The following is an 18,596-nucleotide window of genomic DNA, read 5'->3' as shown; positions in this document are numbered from 1 at the left end:
AAATAAGAAGGGACTCAGCAAGGCACACATGCCAGGGATAGGACTGAAAGTTTATTTAATGGGAAGAAATTAAATAAATTTTTCTTGCTCCCCGTGTGAAGAGCACAAGGGAATCAGGTTGATTGGAACTAGAGAGCAGTGTCACATGAGAACAAACGTGATATGAGCTGGCCAGGTGTAGGTTTGGTCTGAAATTGAAGTGGTCAAAAATGAGATCACCAGATAAGAGGGAAATGAGGGGTTTTGAGGTGATGGTATCCTAAGAGTACCCTGATGTTGCACCATGGCCAGGACACTCAGCAATGGAGTCATCTCCTCTCCTTGTGAAACAAAAGCTGTCTTCCACCTCAGCCACTGTCAGGAGCTCAGGACAGGAAAAATGCACTGCCCAATTGCATAACAGGAGTGGAGGCAAAAATCTGCTGCTTCTTTCCTGAGAGCAGCTGAGATGAATTATCGGTTGTGCTGCCGTCTGTTCATATCTTCAAGGAATGCCAAGCAATTAGCCACCCATCTGATGGGATAAATGCAAATGGCCATCTTCATTTGCAGAAGGCAATGAAGCCCTGCCAAGTTAGGCTGGTAAAATAATTTGGCCCCAAATAGCCTAATTTTGATCTCACTGAGTGAGAAGAGATTTATACCTTTGTAACACCACCCAAGGCCGCAGAGTTAAAAGAAGGGATGGAAGGAAATTCAAGGATATATTCTGAGCAGCATAGGTGTTGTCTGATGGCAGCTGGCATGAGGAGGCACCTTGCTACTTCAGCAGCCACCATCCAAGCAAAAGGGCCAGCAGGAAAGGGCAGGGTTAGTGCAGTTGTGTCCTGATTGCTGGAGGCAGGTGGGGATGTAAGGGCAGCAGTACTGCAGAGAGGCCTGGCTGCAGGCAGGACATCCAAGCTGAGCACTTGAGTGAAAGCCTTTTTGTGCCTGTAAAGCTCTGTAATGGATTTACTTTGGTTTTGCTGGCAGAGGTCTGAGGTCTGCATTAGGCATGAATGTTGGAGATTGTCTTTAGTTGCTGTTGCCTTTCTAGCCTGTGCACAGCGTACATCAGATCTTTCCAGTGTAGTGCCTTCTTGATCACACAGTTCATTCAAACATGAATATTGGGAATGTGGGTTATAGTAAAATGCAGGGAGCCCCCAGCACAGGGAATGACTGGCATCTGACTCCATTGATTCAGAATGCTGAACAATTGCTTTATTAAAACTATATTACATTATACTATACCATATTAAAGAGATACTATACTATACAAAGATACATACTAAAGAAAAACTTGTGACTCCTGACAGGACACAGCTTTGAGTGATTGGCTAATTAACATAAACAACCATCACCAGAATCCAATTACCAAATCCCCTCGGGTAAACAATCTTCCTAACACATTCCACATGTGCAAAAACAACAGGAGCAGCAAGTAAAGATAAGAATTGTTTTCTCCTCTTCTCTCTGTGCTTCTCCAGGAAAAAACCTGGGAGAGAGAATTATCTCTCTCTGTGTTCAGAGAATGTGAGTGCCACAGTGGGTTTACTACACGGTAACTGTGTGTCACTCAGCCTTGAACAAGGGCCAAGGCCATTGCCAGAGGATACTGAGGGATGTAATAAATACTGTACTGATACCAGGAACAGTGTCAGCATGACCAGCCTTAGATGGGTGATCTCCCAGCCTTGAATTGCTGGGTGCTGGGTTGATCATTCCCATGTTTCCTCTGGAGATCCTGCAGATCAAACAGATACAGCACCAAATGGCCAGTCAGCATGGATACATTTAATATAATCCTCACCCAAAAGAGGCTGAACTGATTAAAATTCCTCTGAGCTTTAGAGCTGCAAGTTATCCAGAAGAGCATCTAATTACGAGGGGATTTATTAAGAAGCACTCTAAAAAGGCAGCTGCAGCTGACCTCACCCAAGAAGTCCATGCCTGCCTGGACAGCACACAGAAGGCTTCTTGAGAAATTGTTGCACAAATTCTTTGCCAGGTACAGAAGAAGCACTTCAATCACAAACATTGATCACATATTCCTTATCCCTCTGATGTTTAAGGCTTTGTTTCCTTCTTTACTTAAAGTGTTCATTTGAACAATGCTCTGGGATCGTTATTTTTCATGGCAAAAGAAAAGAAAAAGAAAAGAAAGGGCCACTGTTGACAACATATTAAATAGCTCTGCACTGAAATGTGATGGTAGCAGGCAGGACTGAGTGCCATTAAAATAGACTCAATGTTCACATGAACCATTCACCACCTTTCATCACCACTGCCCTCTTTCTTTCTTCCGGGCAGAGAATTCTAGAAGGATGCTTAAAATATATCAAAAACAATCTTGGGTTTAATTATATGCTCTCTGCTGACTCAGTTGCCTCAGGAGGTGTAGTTAGTAATTAATAACTACAGACTAATGTGTTAGTCTCAGCAGACTAATATGCTTTGCAGCAATGTCACTCATTAAGCCACGCTCTGCTGGGCCCAGGCCTATCAGGAGTCGAGGCCAGGGCTGCACAGAGACCCACTTGGGATGGGGTAAGCTGGTGTGTGCTGCCTCCCCTGCCACACCACTCCCAAACCCTGGCTAAAGCCTCCCTCTGACCTCCCCTGGGTGGCTTTCTAAGGCAGGAAATAGTCAGGTCAAATAACTGCTGGGCAAGGACAAATAAATTCGGGAGCTATGCAACATTAGGGGTTGGTTTTTGCTGTTTCTGAAACCTTTGTGATAACAAAATCATGAAGACACAAAGACCTTCAGGCCTTTCCCAGTCTCAGCTCCAGAGGAGCACCCAGCCTGGCTCATCCCAGCGAGGCACAGAGCCTCTAGGCCTGGTGTTACCTGGCAGAAAGGATTTTTGGGGGCACAGCATCCACCTGAGCAGCTGCTGCTGCTGCTGCTGCCCACACAGGCACTGACACACAGAGCACAGCAGGCAGGGGCCATGCACAGCTCTCAGTGGATTCCCTGCAGAGTGAGGAAAGAAAACAGGCTTTGGCTAAGGGGCAGCACCGAACCCTGAACCCCTGCAAGTCTGTGAAGTTTTCTGCTGGAACAGGAAGCTCCACAAGATGTAGGTCTTTGTTCTCACGTTGGCTGTGGGACACTCAGCCGTGCTGGCAGAGCAACCTACAACCTCCTTGCTCCCAGCAGCACAGAAGGATCTTTGTGCCCAGAGACAGCTGTCCCCATCAGCAGTGGGAATGTGCCAGGGAGGTATTCCCAGGCTGGTGTCCAGGGCAGCATTTCACACCTCGGTGCAGATGATGGATGAGCCCTCTGTCAGTGCTGAGGCTGAGAGGATGTGTGCTCACTTTGGGGTGCACTGAAGCACTGCTCAGAGCCTGTGCCAGTGTGTTCAGCAACCTGGTGCAGCATTTCAGGAAGGCTCAGTCCCAGGGGGAATCACACTCCTGCCTGCTTCCTGAGAGCGGATTTGAGTCTGTAGTCCAGCCCCTCACCCAGCAGTGAGATTTAAGCAAGACCTGTGCGAGGCAGACCACACAGTGGGATCATTTGAAGCCAGTGCACAAGACAGGAACAAGAACTACAGACAGGTCCCCTGGCCCACAGCTCGGTGCCAGGTGCCCCTTTTACCTGCACAGAAAAGGCATTGATGCACTAGAGGAGGCCAAACTCGGGCATGACAACAGAAAGCCCAGCTGGAACTGCCAGCAAAGGCAAGACGGAGCTTGCAGGTGAAGGCTGTCACCTCCCTCTCACAACACTGCCTTGAGTTCTCCTTTTCAGCTTGTCCACATTCCCCATTGGGTACAGCAGACAAAACCAAGTTGTTTCCAGATCTCTGAACTACACTCAAGCTTTTTTTTCCCTTTTTTTCTTCCAGACTTGCACATCCTTCGCTTTTAAAAATATGAACTCAGGAATGTTTACTGAGAAAATCTCCTTTTAACTCTGTTGCTGTTTTGGTTGCAGCTCCCCAGGTTTTTCTTTTCTCTAGGCAATTCTGGCTCACTGAATGTTTTCCAATATTATTTTTTTACCAAGGGAAAGTAGGATCCAGATTTCCAAAATCTTTTCTTTGCATTTCTGGGTACTAGCAAGGCCTTAATTTGAAAGTCCAGACGTGTCTCTGCAACATGTAGTCCTGACATTATGATTTGTGTAGCCAGGTACCTTTATTCAAGAGAGTAGATGTTTTCACAGCATCATGTCCCAAAATATGCTGCTTCCCACAGCACTGCAGTGATCCTGGAACAAATGCTGATGCTGTCACTGAGTTGCCACTGCCCAAGCAGTGATTTCTGGGAGCAGGGGAACAGTGATGGGCTCCATGCATGAGCAATGACACTGTGCAATGACATTCTCAAAGGGGATACTTAGGTCTGCCTGGGGCTTCCTCTGCTCCTCCACCAGGACCAGCAACTCCATGAGCATTAGGGACTGCTCTGAGCCATCTGGGCTGGGGACTACCTGATATCCTGTCACAGATACATTTTATGAAAAATCCTTTCCTCAGGATTTCTTCTCCTGAGAAGCCAAGAGGCCTCAGGAACAAAATGTAAACAACGATTATCTGCTGCTGTGGAATGCAACAGGTGGATCTTTGGTCTCATGTGGTTGTTTCTAATTAATGGCCAATCACAGTCAGCTGGCTCAGACGATGAAGCTTTTGTTACTCATTCCATTCTTTTCTTTCCTTGCTAGCCTTCTGATGAAATCCTTCCTTCTATTCTTTTAGTATAGTTTTAATATATAATTTTCTTTTAATATAATACAATAAATAAGCTTTCTGAAACATGGAGTCAGATTCTTGTCTCTTCCCTCGTCCTGGGACCCCTGTGAACACCACCACAATATCCCCCTTACAGTTTGGCTGCTGCACTTGCCAAGCTTTCTCTGCATGCAGCCAGCTTCACTTGGAGGGGGACACGAGGACTTCTCCTTCACAGAAGTTACCCAACAGGGTCACCCTAAGCATCAGCACTCCCCACACCCAGAGGACCTGTGCCCACAGCAGAGCATTTTTCATGTCATCTTTGTTCACCTGCTTTCCCTGCTGTGTTGGCTACTCTGTAAGCAAACTGCTGGGAACTGGAAACAAATGTGGGGTATGAAACATATTGTGTTCAAAGGCTCACAAAGGGAACCTTCACAGATGGGTTCCTCAGTAACCTGAATTAGCTGGAAATCTGGCAAATCAATTTGTATGTGTTTGCTTCTTGCCAGGGTGGAAGGAGTGTCTGCACGATGCCACCTGCATCTGCATGAGCATACAAGACTGGCATCTATCCTGTGCCATGCTTGAACAGTCTGCAAAACCAGGTCAGGATGAACAGTTACATCCAGCCTTTTCAGAGAGATGTGCTCCCTGGGTCACCATGCTTCCTTGCTGCCTGGTAGCATTCCCATTTCATCCACCTTGAACCCTGACATTCCTGCCTTAAACACTCAGGGCATCCTGTCTGTGATGTGCAGGGGTGAGCTTGGGCTGGGCAGGTTCCTTCTGCATGGTGTGGGGGCTTCTTCCCCCACAATGATGGAAAAATCATTGAAGGATGGAGTCTTCTCTCCTGCCTGCCCCAACATCAGAGTCCAAGCAGGAAGATGAGCGTCACCTATTAGATCAGTAGTAGGTACACTTGAAAGGAGCCTGAGAGCTGACCTTGGGCACCTGGAGGAGGTCAGGGCAGGCAAGCACAGCACAAGTTCAATCACCTTCTTCTGCGGTGCTGGCACAGCAAGTGAAGGACGTGGCAAGCTGTAAATCATGGAAAACCTGGTCCCAGCCAGGGCAGAGGGCTGATCGCGATCCTGGCTGCCCCCTCCTTCCCTCCAGTCCTCCCAGGAGCATTCAGCACCAAACAAAACGCATCACAGGCGAGCGTTGTATCTGGAATCAGTGCCTGGTTCCCACTGAATGCCTTAAACCCTCTGTACGCTGCCTGTGCAGGCTGTTCTTGCCCCGGGGCAGGTGAGGCACCCCGCTAGTGACAGGGAGCTGCTTTCGCCGCCCGCTCCTCCGGGCCGCCCGTGTGTCGCCGGTGAACCGGGCATTGACAGCGGCCCCCGGCATCCCCGGTGCCCCGGGACCTTTTCTCTCCCGCACAGCTGGCAATGGGAGGTCGCGGCAGCACGGAGGGGACACACCTCGTGTCCCTCGAAGCCACACCTGAGCGGTGAAGCCATGGTGGGACCGGGTAAGCACCGAGCGAGGCCGCCCCTCGTTGGGGTGTGTGCTGCCGACAGCTCGCTGCCAGTCCGTGCGCTTGTGTCCGGTGCCCGCCTCGGCACTGCCAGGCAGGACACTTTACCCACCACCTCTCCACCACCTGCTCCCGCTAGCGGCACCTCTTACTGTGTTGGCCCGACCTTCCAGAGCGAATCGCCACGGGAAGCTTTGTCTGAGGGAGCCGGACCGCGGGGCCGCGCTGCGCGGGGCCGCGCCGGGGGGCGGCGGCGGGCGGAGCCGGAGCCGGGGCCGGAGCGGCGGCCGGGGCGGAGCGGGCGGCCCGGGGCCACCATTGGCTGTCGCTATGCGGTTCCCGCGGCCGCCCCCCGCCCGTCCCCGCCGCGGTGCGGGGCGCAGCCGGCGGCGCGGCGGCTCCATGGAGGCGGCGGCAGCAACAGATGCGGCAGTGGCAGCGGCGCGGCCCGGCCGCCCGTAGCCGCTGCTGGGAGCGCCGCCGGCCCTGCCCAGCGCCTGGCCGGAGCGATGGCCGCGCCACGGAGGGCGGCCGGCGGCGAGGCGGGCACGGCGGACACCGCGGACACGGCGGGCTCGGCGGGCCCCGGAGGGCAGGCCATCGTCTGGCGCAACGTGGTGCTGATGGGGCTGCTGCACCTGGGCGCCGTGTACGCGCTGAGCCTGGTGCCGCGGGCGCACATCCTCACCCTGCTCTGGGGTGAGTGCCGGGGGCGCCACAGGTGGGGCGGGGGGCGGCGGGCACCGCTCGGTTTCCCCGGTCCGTGCCCCGTTTGTGGCTTTTGTTCCCGAGCCCCCCCCGGCCGCTCCCGGGATGCCAGCGCCGCGCCGGGCCCTCGGTTGCTGTAGAAACAGGAGGCGCTCTGCCTCCGGTTACGTTTATCTGTTTTTTTTTAGTTAAAAAAGCCCAGCCAAGCGCTGGTGTTTCGGTGTAAAGGTCTGAGGGAGGACGCGCTGGCCGTCCCCTTGCTGTTTCACCGTGTTACTTTCTGAACACCCGCGGGTTTCTGCTCCGGTTTGGAGTAGAAAATCAGCTCCTCGTTTGTTTCTTGCGGAAGGTGATGACAAATTTTCATTAGGAAAGATGTGAAAGTCGAGTAAGTGCTGTAAGGTGCTGGCACAGACGCGATAAGCCGGGCTGTGCTTTCTGAGGGGAGATGGCTTGCAGCGTCTGTCCTGCTCGCCGTGAGAAGCCAAGGATTCGGTGTGGGGAAGGGAATATGAAAGACAGCTTCTTTTCTTCCATCCTACAGTGGTGAGGTCCTCTTTTCTCCACAGAAGAATGGTGCCGGGAGAAAATGCTACATAGAAGCACTGCAGTATTGTGCGAGGCTTGTCAGGGTTTGTGAGACCAAATAGATGGTGAATGTCAGCGTCACTGTTCAGCAGGCAGAACCCTGTATTGATTGTTTCATATGAATCTCGGTGGTCAAGAGGGTAAAAACTTGAGTGCTGCTTACAGCTGATGCAATTTCTTGGATAAATACCTGCTTTGAGGTAAGTGGAGGATGTAACAGCCTGAATTCTTTTATACAGAGGAAAGAAGGGCCTCTGCTGCAGGAACTCACAGACATGGAATTTGGGTTGTTAGGCTGCCATCATTGCTCTCGAGGTGACACTTCAGAAGCCCCAGTTAAATGCTTTAGAAGTCAGGCTTATTCCTTCTGTTTGGAGAAGTCCTAAATCTCTTTTTCATGGGTTCAGCTTTTGATATTCAGTCTTAAACCCCCAGAAATTGCCAGCATTGCTGCTTGCAGTTGGGAAATGAATCTTTTCCTCAGTTACCCTCCTCAGTTTCTGGGTCTCTGGAGGGTACCTGCATTTGACTGGCAGCCTGGTTTGCACAATCCCCCCCCCGGCTTGCTCATGACCAGAAGAGGATTGTGGGGTGGTTGTGTTTTGCATAGTTTCCTTCTGCAAGCACTACTCCTCTCTCCTCCCTATTTCTGCTTGTGTTCAGGCTGATTTCATAGTTTATCTTGGCCACAGCTGGGCGATCAGGGAGACCAGGAGAGCCTGTGGGAGCTGTGTGGCTGGAATGCACAGCCTGTGGTCTGCTTTCAACCCTTTTAGGTCCTGTTGTGTGCAGGCAGGTGGGCTTGCTTTTTCTGTTTTGCCTTTCCAAGAAGACAATTTGAAATCATCTCTGATTTCACTGTGCTTAATTACAAAAATCTCTCTGAGGCTGGAGGCAAAGGATGGAATTACCAATTCAGCCCTCCATCCTCCGAGGTATTTTTTCCTGCTGGAGATTAAACAGACGCTACATAATAAACAGTTCTCAGCGACTTTGCTGCTTAATGCCTTTCCTTCTGAAAGTGAGATCCTCTCATTTCTTGACATAATTATTTTTAACAGCCAACCTAGAGCAGACCACAGAGTTTTTATGGGAGTTTGGTGGGTGGTTTTTACAGGGGCTGCACAGCAGGGAGCGAGAGCGCTGGCTCCAGCTGTCCTGGACACTGCATGCCACTCTCACATCTGGCTGCTGCCACCTCAGAGGTGCTGAGCAACGTGAAAATACACTCTCCTGCAGAATGTGTCAGACAAATTAGCTTGCTGTCACACTGGTGACCTGTTTCTGGGATCCCTCTGAGCCATTCAGGGCAGATCAAAAAGGGTGGCTGGTGCTGAAGTTGACAAACGCACCTCGCTCCGGTGTGGCAGGAGCCAGCCAGTGAAGTTGTGTTGGGAGGAATAGGTGTCAATCAGAGGTGTCCCTCGCCCTCCCCAGTTCTCCACATCTCCTTGCCTGTGCAGATCAGCTGTGAGACTGCCTTTCTGTGGGCGCTGGCTCCCAGCCAGCCTTCGGAGCCGGGCTGGCAAACTTGGATGTCAGCATGGGAGTAGTGTCAGGTAGTGCAGGGATGTGTGTACGCTGAAGGGTGCAGATGGAGGAGCTGCAGCCTTCCATGCATCCCTCTGTGGTTTTCTTTCTCTTCCCAAGCTTCCCTGGCACTCAGGAGGCTTCCCGGTGATCCTGTGCAAGCCACTGTGTGTTCCCCACCACTGGTCCCCCATGGATAAGCTGCAGGAACAAGTGTGCTGGGGGTGGGATGCCAGTGCTGGCTGTGACCTCCCTGGTGTCTGGCAGGAAGCCACAGCTTCCCATGACTCACCACTGCCTGCCTGGCTTCTTACCTTCTCCTCCCCCAAGACATCCACCTCCCGTTGTGTTCTCCCCTGAGGGAGGCCAGGTACAAACCCTCCCTCTTGCTTTCCTCCTTCCCTTCCCACCCCCGGAGGCAGGCAGCTGCTGCAGCACCGATGGCAAAGCGGAGCTGAAATGCCACTGTGCCACCTAGCAAACAGCTGCTCAGGCCAAGCTGCCTGCTCGGCAGGGCTCATTTCCATTGGTAATTTATTGACATTTGTCCAGCTGTACATAATAGACAATGGGAGAGTGCTGCCAAGGAAGGCTCAGCTGGTTGTTTACCCTGGATTATCTGTGCTCCTCTGTTCCCGCTGCCTCCCGCACCAGCACCCCGAGCTGCAGCTTCCCACACCCCACGTAGAGCTGGGGCTGCACCAGGGATCCCAAACAGCACTCTGGGGGCTGCAGAACTGAAGATGTGGATGCTGCAGAACCGGGAATTGGGTTATCTTTCAAGGGATGTACAGATAAGCTGGTTGAAACACAGGCTTTCAGGGCCATCCCAGTGTCTCTGTGGAATTTGATTTCAATCCAAGCTGAACAAAAACAATGAAATTACTCATGTCAGAATTTTCCATGAGCTGGGAGCTGCCTTGACCCGAGAGGCAGCAGATGGTGTGTGCAAGGCATGGAGCAGCCCTGGGCTGTGCCCGTGGGACAGCCATGAAACCTGCTGAGTGGATGTGGAATGTCCCCTGCTGCGCAGCCTGGGCTCGCTGGGAGCTCCCTTGCCTTGCTCCTTGCCAGCCTGACCTGTGGTTTGCTGTGGAGAGGACCCTGCTGCCTTCTCCCTGGTGCTCAGCACCATGGGGGTTTGAAGGGGAGGCAGCACCATCCTCCCAGGGGGAACTGAGCAGGGTGGGAGCAGCTCACTGCTGGTGGGGCTGGCGTGGAGATTTTCCAGGGACGAACTTGTGCAGAGGGGTGCTTGTGGCCAGCTGGGGCTGTGGCTCACTGATGTCCTCTTTTGGGCTGGCCATGCTGCACCACCTTCCAGAGGTCACCTATGACAGTAACGTGCCATTAAATGATGCTTCTTATCCAGGAGCCTCCTTGCTCCAGCCAGCTCCACCCTGTGGCAGTCCCAGGGAGCTTTATCTGTTGGATTTAGGAAAGCAAACTAAAAAACTCTGAAATCCTTATACAGAGGGAAGGACCAGCATGTTTCACTGCAGGGCCCAATGCTGACAGCTGCTCACAGTTTCTTTTGGTGGGCTCATGGTAATTTCTTAAAGACTCCATCTGGAGGATCACATGATTGTCTTGGATTTTGTTTGGGAAAAGGTGCTTTTTAATCTTTGCAGAGGGGTTGGGAGGAAGCACTTGAAGTAGCCAAATTAATTGTAGGAAATAGAGCTGCTGCACAAGAAGTTAAGCTGTTTACCTGCTTTAAAACCTTTCATTTCAGGCTGCTGAAACACCTTTAAAAACCTGCACAAGCATGGCCACCCAGAAATCCCAAATCACCTGGATGTGTTTGGCAGAGCTGCGTGAGGGAGGAGTGGATGTCACACCCTGCTGTGCCTTGCCAGAGCCTGGGCTTGGGGAGGAGGATGGCCTTGTCCTAATGGTGCTCATGTGGGAAGGGAGGCTTGTTGCTGTTGTTTTAGCAGCATTTAGGAGAAGTTTTAGTGCTCCTGAGAGCTCCAGATTGTTCATGTTCAGCTGTGGTGAGCCCTTTGCCATGCTTATCCTCAGCTTTCCCCCGTCCCCAAGTGCTGGGAGCGCAGACAGAGCAGCAGTGCTGCCCAGCTGCACCCTTGCTGAGATCCAGGCTGCTCCAGGCAAGAGTCTGGATCCTGCCTGGGATGCCTGCATCCCTTCAACAAAAGGGATTAAAGCAATTGTGGTCTCAGCACTCGGGGCTATCCCCTCTTTCTCAGGCTGCTGGTGGGCAGCACGCTCGTGTAACGAGGCACAGGTTGCTGTTGTGCACTGCAGATGCAAGTTTTATTGGTCCTGCATGATTCCAGAGTCTTGGATATTCTTGAGTGCCACCTGCTGGCTTTCTGGTTATTAACTGGCTTTAATGCCAAACCATTCCTATGCACGGCCAGACAGCTGTAAATAAAATATCCTAGCCCCAGGGAAGTTCCCCTTGGCACCTCTGTGGATGGATGAAGGAAAGTGCAAATATTGTCTCTGTTTTACACCCAGGGAAATGGAGGCATTTGATAGAAACTTCTCTGTCCCTCCTGCTGCCACTCTTGAGAGTGTTTATGCTACTCTGTGGCCTGGATGGTGGTTGTGCTCAGGTGATTGCTGTAGGTGAGGTTTGGGTCAGAAATGGTGAACAAAGGCATTTCTCTTGGATACTTGGTGGGAAGGGCTTAGTGAACAGAAGGACCTTTTTTCACCTTGATCCCCACGGTGATCTCCTGCTTGCTGGCTCCCAGGACAGTCCCAGCCATGAGCAGAGAGCAGCTCTGGGAGGGTTCTGTGGAATACAGGACGCTGGCCTTGTTGTCCATCAGCCTCCAGCTCCACCATGCTTTCAGCAGTTCAAGACAGCAGCTGCTCCACTAGATCATGAGGTGGAGCATCCAATGTTAATTGCATCTCTGAGGTGCACATATGCCCAGGGGAATAGCCCTGCTTGTCTCCAGAGAGGTTTTGGGCTGGCTTTTCCTCCCCTGGCCCATTTGAAAGTGTACTTACACAGCTGTCACTCTGAATAGACAGATTCTTGGCTTCTTCCTTCCCTCCTGGCATCAAGAGCTGAACTCCCATCATCTCTGAGAAGAACAAAGTATTTTCTCAAACAGTGTTTCTCTCCTTAAAAGTGGCATGAGCCCCAGATCTGGGGGTGGCTGTAACACCTCTGAAAATGATCTGAGCTCCATGTCCATGGTAAAAGTGGGAACACACCCTCACAAAGTGCACAGATAGACCAGCATCACAGAATCACTTGGGTTGGAAAAGGCCTCTAAGATCATCAAAACCAATCATTAACCTACACTGCCAAGTCCACAACTAAACCATGTCCCTAAGTACCACAACTGCACATCTTTTGAATCCACCCAGGGATGGAGACTACACCACTTCCCTGGGCAGTCTGTTCATGGAACAGGTATGGATGGATACAGTCACGGAGTGTTCCTGGGTCTGTTCCAGCATGCTGCTCTGAGGTGATCTCCTGCTGAGGACACTCCTGCCTGCTGGATGTTTTCCCTTGCCCAATGTTCACTCCTCTCTGGTTAAACTGTTGCTGGAGGCGGTTCCTTAGGGCCTAGTCTGTCAGTATTCAGCTGTAAGTATGTGTTTTTGTTCCTTATCCTGATTTCCTCCCCAGTGCCTTGCTGGTGCTCCTGTGTTGTTTCCCTCTGTCCTGTGTGCTGCACATCACGTGGGCACTGTGAGCACAGGAATGGGGAGAAAATTCCATGTGTATGCTGAGCCCTGGGTGTGTGTGATGGTCCATTGTGGTGGTGTTCACAGGGGTCCTAGGATGAGAGAAGAGGATCTGACTCCATGTTTCAGAAGATTTATTTATTATTTTGTGATATATATTATATTAAAACTACACTAAAAGAATAGAAGAAATAAAGGATTTCATCAGAAGGCTTGCAAGCAAAGGAAAGAGGATGGAATGATAACAAAATCTTGTGACTGACCATAGTCTGAGACAGCTGACTGTGATTGGCCACTAATTAGAAACAACCACAGAGACCAATCACAGATCCACCTGTTGCATTCCACAGCAGCAGATAACCATTGTTTACGTTTTGTTCCTGAGGCCTCTCGGCTTCTCAGGAGAAAAAATCCCAGCAAAAGGATTTTTCATAAAATGTGTCTGTGACAGTCCTTTGGTCCCACTGCTCTCAGGAGTGGGTTCAGGGCACTCCTGAGGAGTTCCTACAGTGGGAATGGATGAGTGAGCAGTAAAACTGTGTGTGCTTGATATTGAGATGTTCACCCAGCACAAAGCACTGCTGGGCTGCTCTGACCAGCCAAGCCATAAGAACTTCAAGCACTCTTTCCCTTTGATCTGTGTGCTGAGGACAGAGATGACAACTGGATCCAGCAAAGGTAGAAATCCCTGTCTGAATTTGGCAGGATTGTTGGCATTTGGGCTGCCCCTGATATTGTGGGCTTGGGAGAGGCATCCCTGTGAAGCAGGGAAGGTTTGCTGCCCCCACCAGAGCTGGCTGTGGCAAACACACAAAAGCCCAGCCAAAGGCCACAAAAGCATAAAGTGCTTTCTTCAGCCATGGTCCTCCTGTCCCTGAGCTGGGGCAGGCAGCTCTGGGGAGCCACCAGGGATTTCTGGCTCTAGCTTTTTGTCTTTGGTTCCATGTGCAGGTGGGGAAGGCAGAATACAGGCTCTGAAGAGTTTCAGTGGATGAGTCAGGATGGACTTGTCTGCAGGAAAAGTCTCAGGGGGCTTACTGCACTGAATTTAGTGTGGTTCCTCATCTCTGCCACTCCACCTACCCTCCCTGCAGTCACAGCTGCACTTGTAACTAACACCGATGTTAGAATTGAAGCCAAGCAATTTCTTGTAATCAGATTTTATTTTTACCATGTAGGCCAACAATAAAATGTGCTGCCCCAGTGGAGAGTGAAACATTAACAATTACTGTGCTAAGTAAAGCAAAGCTGGTGTGAAACAGAGGGGAAGGCTGTTTGTGATGCTGGCATGGGGAATTGTGTGCCTGCCATCCCTCTTGGGCCTCAACAGCAGGGGATAGGGATTTCTGGAGGATCTTTCTCCATGCATTTTTAGACAGTGGTGTCTCAGATGATGTTCTGAGTGCTCGAGCTCATTGGAGGAGCAGAGCTGGGCTGGGGCAGGGCTGATTGTGCTGGAGGGACACAGTGAGCAGTAACTGGGGCAGTGTGGGGAGCAGTCACCTGGTGAGTGCCCCCAGGGAGCATCATCCTGCCCACACACAAGGTCTCGTCTGCACTGGCACCATCCTCAACCTGACAGCTTTGGCTGACTGACCTGTTGGGTGCAGGGGGCTTGTGCCTTCTGATTTTAATGAGGTTTAGTGCTTGCAGCCCAGCTCTGAGGCTAAAACTGCCTGGAGGGAAAGTTGGAAGAGGCCGTTTTTTGCAACAGGTTTTGCTCTGGGCTCTGTTTGGTTTTGGAAGGGGGAGGAAGAGGTACAACAGTTGATAGCATACAAGTGGAGCAGGCACAAAACAGCTAGGCAAGGTGCAGTGATACAGAAGGAAACATCATCTGGACTTTGAAGCCCTGGAAAGTCAAACCCATCAGATCTCTGCTGTGGTGGTCACAGGGAGGGCACTGGGTCAGAGCAGGGCATTCCCCTGTCATGTACCTGGTTCTGCATAGGGTCAGCTTTGGCTTTGTCCCTTTTTGGACAGGGGTGTTAAGCAATAACTAAACAATAACTAAACCTTCTTCCTCAGTGCAGAGCTGCCTGCTGAACGCAAGGCTCTGGGGTGCTGTGCTAATGGCTTAACCATGCTATTTTTTTACTCTGTCCCTGAAAAAGAGGTAAAATTGGCATTTATTGTGTCTTGGCAGAATTTATAGAGCACTTAAAACCCAGCAGAGCCCGAGTCAGTGTGCGGATTGAGGACAGCAGTGAGGTCACTAGGAGAGGAGTGAAATCTGCCCATGGTTTTGTGATGACGCAGGACCCAGCTGAGCTGAGACAGGCTACACATAAGCATCAAAAATTTCAGAGAAGCCAAAGCATCTTCCAGCCTTCTCTTTTGATCTAAAAATATATGCAAGCTGTTCGACATCTTAAGGCAATCTTCAGCTGCTGGCGAGTTCAGGGAATCTGTGTTTCCTTCCTAGGGGAGTTCTGGCATTTGCTGCAATAATTGCTGTCAGCCACGATTTCCATTGCTCTATTGGCTCTATTTGTGTCACATTGGCTCCAGCTGTCAATATGAACATTTCTGCTATTCCAGCTGGAATAAAGTCTTTTGTATACTCAGCCAAAAGTGCTGGCTCTGGGGAATGTTCCTGAAAATGCATACTCAGGCATGTGCACCCAGGCAGAGGCAGCCTGGATTTCATGAGCTGGTGGTGGCAGGGCCAAGGGGATGTGATAGATGGCTTCTCCTGGAGCTCCACCACAGTACAGAGGGGCAGCAGCAGGGCATCATCAGAAATCATCTCTCTGCAGCTCTGAAACTCTGCTTCCCCTTTGCCTTTGATGTGCTTCCTCTTATCTCTGTCTTTCTTGGCTCAATTTAGAGTAGCTCAGAGGATGTGTAGATCTAATTTTAGATGAAACTTTCTGGCCTGGGATTTTGCATGTTTGCTCTCCACAGGGAAGCACGGCTCCCCGTGAGAGCTGGCATGACCTGTATGGTGGGCGGCCCAGGGAATTGGGGCTGCTTCATGCCAGTGCTTTTTAATTCTCATTTGCTCACTTGAATCCAGCCAAGGAGCTTTGGATGCCAGCCTTGGATAGTTAGCAGGGCTCAGTGAGCAGAGGGTTGGCTAGCAGAGCAGTGTTTCCATCCCAGAGACCCCAGGGCCAGAGCACTAATTCAGCATTGCTTCTTGGCAGCAATTTAGGGACTCTGGTGAAAATTTCTTCCTCCTTAATAAATGTAGTTCCAGGTTAGGAAATAAGGCTTTTTTTTAGCATTATGCTGCAAGTTAAATGATATGTTACTGCTGCCTGGTGTCTGTTTGCTGTGGAGGAAGAGATCTCCAAGGTTTCCCTGGAGTTTAGCAGTACAGATCTGTACAGGGGTCTTGATACCTAATCTGCATCTAAGAATGCTGATGGTGACCCTGGCCCTCCCACTGGTGCAGTCAGTGTGTGACATCAACCAGCATTTTAACTGGGCTGTTTGGAAAGACTGCTGCCCTGATTTGGGGTAGGAAAACTTTCCATTCTGAGGGCAGACATGGCATTTTAAGAAAGTGGATCCCCAAACTCGACATTATCTAATGAAAACATAAAAGAACATAGGAGACACCACAAAATTGGAGCTGCTTTTCCTGTCTGAGCCCTGATGTTGAATCAGAAGAGAATCTTCTGCCTCTGTCTGTGTGTGTAGTGAAGTGGAGAATCTCTTAGGAGTTCAGAAGAGACCAGGTATGGTGCAGCTGCTGAAATGGGTGGCAGTGCTGTCCTGAATTTCAGAGGGAATTAAGTTAGGCATCACTCAGCACCCCTGGAAGTACTTTCTCTGGTTTGGTGATATTAGTCCTAAATCTACCACAGAACAACAGCAAAATCCAAGTGAGGAGGAGAAGGCAGATACAGGATATGCAGATGTAGTTTAAGGTTTAGAAAGGAAAAAATCACCACTGGAAGTTACAGGAGTGTTCCATATTTGTGGCAGTCAGTCAGCTTTGCATGTTTGTGCTTGAGCAACTTGCTGTTTGTATGTCTCATGCGGTTCTTGCAGCATAATGGAAGATTTTGGGTTTGACTCATTGGGTTAGTAAAATTCCCTAACAAGCAATTTTTATGATTGAATAAGCACAGGAGGCTAGTGTGGAAGCAGACAAAAGTGTCATGTCCATTCCTGTAATTTTTAATCCTCAAATAGTTTGTTTTATTTTAATACAAGTGAGTCAAGTTGTGTTATCCTTTTACATACAGGGGAGAAAAATGGCCTGTGCTAAGATGAAAATTTCTCAGCAGCTTGCTTGAGACTTGGCTGGCTACTGTGGAGAGAGAATTTCCACCAAATGGTGTCATGTCACAAGATGTCTCCATCATGAACAGCGTTTTAAGGTCAGCTGTCTCCAGCTGCCCTCTTGTTGAAGAGGTAACAGATGTCTACAGGTGAAGCACAGCCCTTGCATTTGTTAATTTTAATTCCCCAAGTAAAAGATGTGCTTCCTTTGCCATTAGTGTGATTAGAATTCACATCTGAGGAAATTACTCCCTCCTGTATCCAGGGGATCTTGCCTGCTGCTCCTTGAACTGCTGGAGACACAGAGTGTGTTTGTAAAAATGTATAAACCTTTGCTGAATGTGGCTTCAGGCTGGGCCTGGGAATGTGTCAGACCTTCTAGGCTGAACAGTGTTGGGAGTGTCCTGGCCCAGCAGTGGGATCTCCATCAGAGCACAGTGCTGTGTGCTTCTGAAACATCCCCAGAAAGATGGCAGTAGAAGAGCTAAGGCTTTTCCAAAATAGCACCTGGAGTGTGCAGACAGTGCTGAAGGAGCAGCTCACTGAGCACGTATAAAATAATGCTGTGGGCTGGTTGTGAGCAGCCCTTTGCATCAGGGGGCTGGCAGCAGCCAGCACAGGAGTAAATGGGCCTGATGTCCTCAGAACAAGACATCAAACCAAGGCCCTGACCCTTGGTGGCTATCCTGACCAAGGTCTGTCACCCTCCTGGTCAGAGCAAGTGTGATAACAATTCTGGGACAGCCTCTAGTAATTACTTGCCTTGGTAATTACTTTTTACATACTCTCTGTGCAAAATGTCACCTCTTGAAGTCCACACTACTTGAAGTGTGCAGGCAGTGCTAGTGCAACAATAGCTGGCCTTTGTTTTTTTTTTCTTTTTTTTTTCTTTTTTCCTTTTTAATTAGTGTTTTAATTCTTCTTTAATTCAGTCTCCACTGCATAGCAACTGCTCTTATCCCTGTCAGAAGAACATATGTGGCTAGGTGAGCCAGTGTTCTGATCTCACAAAGCCTGCCATCTCTCTTGTTTAAAGGAGTGAGCCCTTTCCCCACATGTTTTTCCCAATTGCTGGTACTGGAGAGACTGGGAATTTCTTCCCAGCTTGCTGGCATTGAATGTAATATACCCCAATCCTGGTTGATGTAAGATGTGTCATCACTTGACTTAAAACCAAATCTGCTCCAGAAAAAAGTTTCTTACATGCTGTGACATGCAAACAGGCTCAAAGCTTCACAGAAACTGCCTGGTCCCAAAGTGTGTTCCGAAAATAGGGCTGTGGTGGGCTCTGTGTGTGGAACCCCTTACAGAGAGCAAAGTGTGAGGATGATGGCAGAGCAGTCACCTTGCTGTGGTTGTTCAAGTCCCTGTGAAGGGACTGGGAGCCACATGGGAGAGAGATGCCTGCAGTGAGTCTGGCAAGGGCTGATTCCCTGCCCTGCTCCAGCCCTACTGTCCCTCTGTCCCTGCCATCCACCCAGGGATCAGAGCCACTGGTGTGAGCTGGTGCCAGGCTCTGTGTGCTGCCACCCCATGGGAACAGCTCTGTGAAATTATTGTGTATTTTAAAGATGGCTTGTGTCTTGACAGTAGTGCTATTGTGAAAGTGCACTCGATTTTGTTTCACTGCTCCTGTTGTCCTGTCTGATGTATGGTCCCTCTGAGATAATTGTGATTTGCTCCATCTAGCTGGG

General features: G+C 50.2%; 1 protein-coding gene across 1 annotated transcript in view; it reads left to right on the top strand.

Annotated features, from left to right (window-relative positions):
- Positions 1–6,572: 6,572 nt before the first annotated feature.
- SCD5 (stearoyl-CoA desaturase 5) overlaps positions 6,573–18,596 on the top strand; it is a 28,742-nt gene continuing 16,718 nt past the window's right edge. The window contains exon 1 of the mRNA XM_058803437.1: positions 6,573–6,861. Within this exon, the coding sequence (XP_058659420.1) occupies positions 6,672–6,861 (190 nt within the window). The 5' untranslated portion in view covers positions 6,573–6,671. The remainder of the gene's footprint in view (positions 6,862–18,596) is intronic.

Source organism: Ammospiza caudacuta, chromosome 4, assembly GCF_027887145.1.
Source record: "Ammospiza caudacuta isolate bAmmCau1 chromosome 4, bAmmCau1.pri, whole genome shotgun sequence".
NCBI classification, from domain to species: domain Eukaryota; kingdom Metazoa; phylum Chordata; class Aves; order Passeriformes; family Passerellidae; genus Ammospiza; species Ammospiza caudacuta.
The sequence above is the reverse complement of the archived record's forward strand: the minus strand, read 5'-3'. Positions and strand labels throughout refer to the sequence as shown.